At 37.6% G+C, this 2760-nt stretch overlaps 1 protein-coding gene across 1 annotated transcript; it reads right to left on the bottom strand.

Moving 5' to 3' along the window:
- Positions 1-1036: 1036 nt before the first annotated feature.
- On the bottom strand, positions 1037-2310 carry MBD3L1 (methyl-CpG binding domain protein 3 like 1). Its single transcript, XM_019742036.3, has one exon. The coding sequence runs from the start codon at positions 1695-1697 to the stop codon at positions 1107-1109; it is 591 nt and encodes a 196-aa protein (XP_019597595.3). The 5' UTR covers positions 1698-2310; the 3' UTR covers positions 1037-1106.
- Positions 2311-2760: the final 450 nt, after the last annotated feature.

Genomic DNA, 2760 nt, shown 5'->3' with positions numbered 1-2760 from the left:
GAAAGTAATTACTAAGAATCTAAAATAAATACCTAGCTAAAGTATCTGTCAAAGAAAGAGACAAAGACATTTTTAGACATACAGACAGACTTAAAGTTCACCTCCCACAAGCCTTCAGTGAAAGAACCAGTAAAGAATGTACATCAGGAAGAAGAAATGATAAACTAGGAAAATGTCACAAAAATAATGAGGAAAAGAAGAACATTAGCATATCTAGATTAGTATTAGTTTTAAATTAAGACATTAAAACACATTCTAACTAAAATTCCAGATGATTACCACATGGGAGAATAGAGAACTTTCAATTAAAAATAACTTATTTTTAGGCACGTTATATATATTATAGATACTCTATTATTGTTTAGTGCATCGCTCTCAGGAACTGATGTCAGACAAAAGTAAGTAATGATATGTAGGATTTGATAATACAACATGCTTGATCAGGCAAATAGACAAATAAATCCCAATAAGCCGTAGCTTATTGTTAGATCAGTGATGCTGAAAATGGTGTCTCTTGATATTATGATCCCCCAAAAGGCATGTCAATTTTCATGAATCAAATTTAAACACATACAGATTTTTAAAAAAATGAAGGAAAGCTGGTATTTCATTATATTCAACTTGGAATTAACATGCAACAAAGGACAGAAAAATAAAGACCTAGAAGTATATATCTTATTTGAGAATATAAATGTAAAAGCTCTTTAATAAAATATTATTTTGGAATCTGCTGGAATATTACACAAAAGGAATAATCCATTCTGATTAGGTAGGTGTTACTCTGCAACTGTGAGGGCCAAACACTAAATAATCCCATGACTTTGATTACTCTGTTGAATTTATAATACAAATAAGTAACATACATAGTAAAGGAAAATGAGAGTACAACACGAAAAGGAAAGATCTTTTTGTTCTTCACCTAAAACCAAAATTGTCACCTCAAAAAAGATCACTGTTTATATATTCTATGTCACACAAGGAAGTTTAATAAAGAAAAGTATTGATATATTTTAAAGTTTCACGAGCTCAAAGCAAGAAAATATTATGGACACCACAAAGAGACATTAATAAAGTGCTGTACTCCATTTCATCTGCACCATCTTCTCTTATTTGCCACAGTGTTTTTCAGAATGTTCTTCTTGGTCCCTCACTTTCTCTGCCTCACTTGCCAGTCTGTCTGCAATTAATGCTATTGCCAGTCTCTCTCTTGCCATCTTCATTTTCCTTTCCTGCTTCCTGATATCTTTCTCAGTCACCAGAAATTGTTTGCAGAGGAGCTGTGGGATACCCAGGCCAGCTCCTGGAATCATCTCTGCCATATGTGAGGACCAGGCAGGGGTGGGCATGGAGCTGCAGTGCGGACCACCTGCGAGAACACCTGACAGGGATTCACTTGTGCAACGAGGCACAAGTTTGGGCAAGGCTTTGGCAAGATCGAAAGGACTTAACAGTTGTCCTGTGCTGCTGCAGGCCTGGAGTCCTTGCAGTCTCTTCTGCCAGCATACCTGTTGGGGCTTGTCCAAGGTTTCCTCCCATTGATGGCATCTGACCTCATTGCCAGGGTGGGATGTGATTCTAGTAACTGGACTCTTGAATATGTAACTGGACATTCTCAAAGGGATGGATATGCTTAAATCAGGCTTTGGTTGAGATTGGTTTACCCAGTCACGATGCTTCCTCTGTGAAGTCTTGACCATTACACTTCTTTTCCTTTTACTCTATAACAATAAATCGTGAAATTGGATCCAAGTGGTAAATGAAGCCTGCCTTCTTAGGACAATTACCTTGGCTGTCTTGTACTTCCACCCTCCCTCTGTCCCTCTGATGGATATGACCTGCATCCTGGGACATCATCAAGCCCATTTAGGTCAGGAACAGAAAGCTTGAGGTCGAAACTCAGAACCTACGCTAGATCATTTCTCCTCCAACATTTTGTAAGACCCTCTACTTTATGAGTATGATTTTACTTTATTTTGTCCTTGTCACTCTCAACTGCACAAGTCCTGGCACTCTCTCATGACACAGTCCCTAGTCTTTTTCTAAATCCCAAATCCTACCATTTTTCTGCATTATGTGGTTAACCCATTGACCACTTGATTTTTATAGCTTTTTTAGAGCTTAAATCAAAAGTGACATTCGAATATATGGTGATGGAAGGAGAACTGACTCTGGGTGATGAACACACAATGGGATTTATAGATGATGTAATACAGAATTGTACACCTGAAATCTATGTAATTTTACTAACAATTGTCACCCCAATAAATTTAATTAAAAAAAAAAAAAAAGTGACATTACCAACCAACCCAATCTTAGTAACTCACTCCCATTTCCCGGAAGTTTACATCAACCCAAATGGTCATATTCAAAATAAATAATTCAGAAAACGTATTCACCCACTATAAATTTCTGATTTCCAATATTTTTTTCAAGCACTCATGTAATAGATACCTGTTCCTCAAGATAGCAAGTTATGCCAGATCACCATATTCTTATCTTAATTTCTCCCCTCCTAGTCTTAACAGTGATAAGACAGGGTTCTTGGGAAAAGACAATACTGCTGGCAAAAAGAGAAAGCAGCAGGAAAAAAGGAAGACAAAATCTGAGATGGATTGACTCCATAAAAGCAGCCATAGGCATGAGTCTCCAGGGCCTGAGCAGGGCTGTTGAGGACATTGTGGACATCACCCATTCATAGGGTCGTCAGGAGCCGACGCAGTGGCACGTACCACATTTGTATAAATCCTGGATTCCATGGAC

The sequence above is a fragment of the Rhinolophus sinicus genome, chromosome 16, assembly GCF_057876585.1.
Source record: "Rhinolophus sinicus isolate RSI-liver-muscle chromosome 16, RSI-T2T, whole genome shotgun sequence".
Classification (NCBI taxonomy): domain Eukaryota; kingdom Metazoa; phylum Chordata; class Mammalia; order Chiroptera; family Rhinolophidae; genus Rhinolophus; species Rhinolophus sinicus.
Note: the sequence above shows the minus strand (reverse complement) of the source record. Positions and strands in the feature narration are given on the sequence as shown.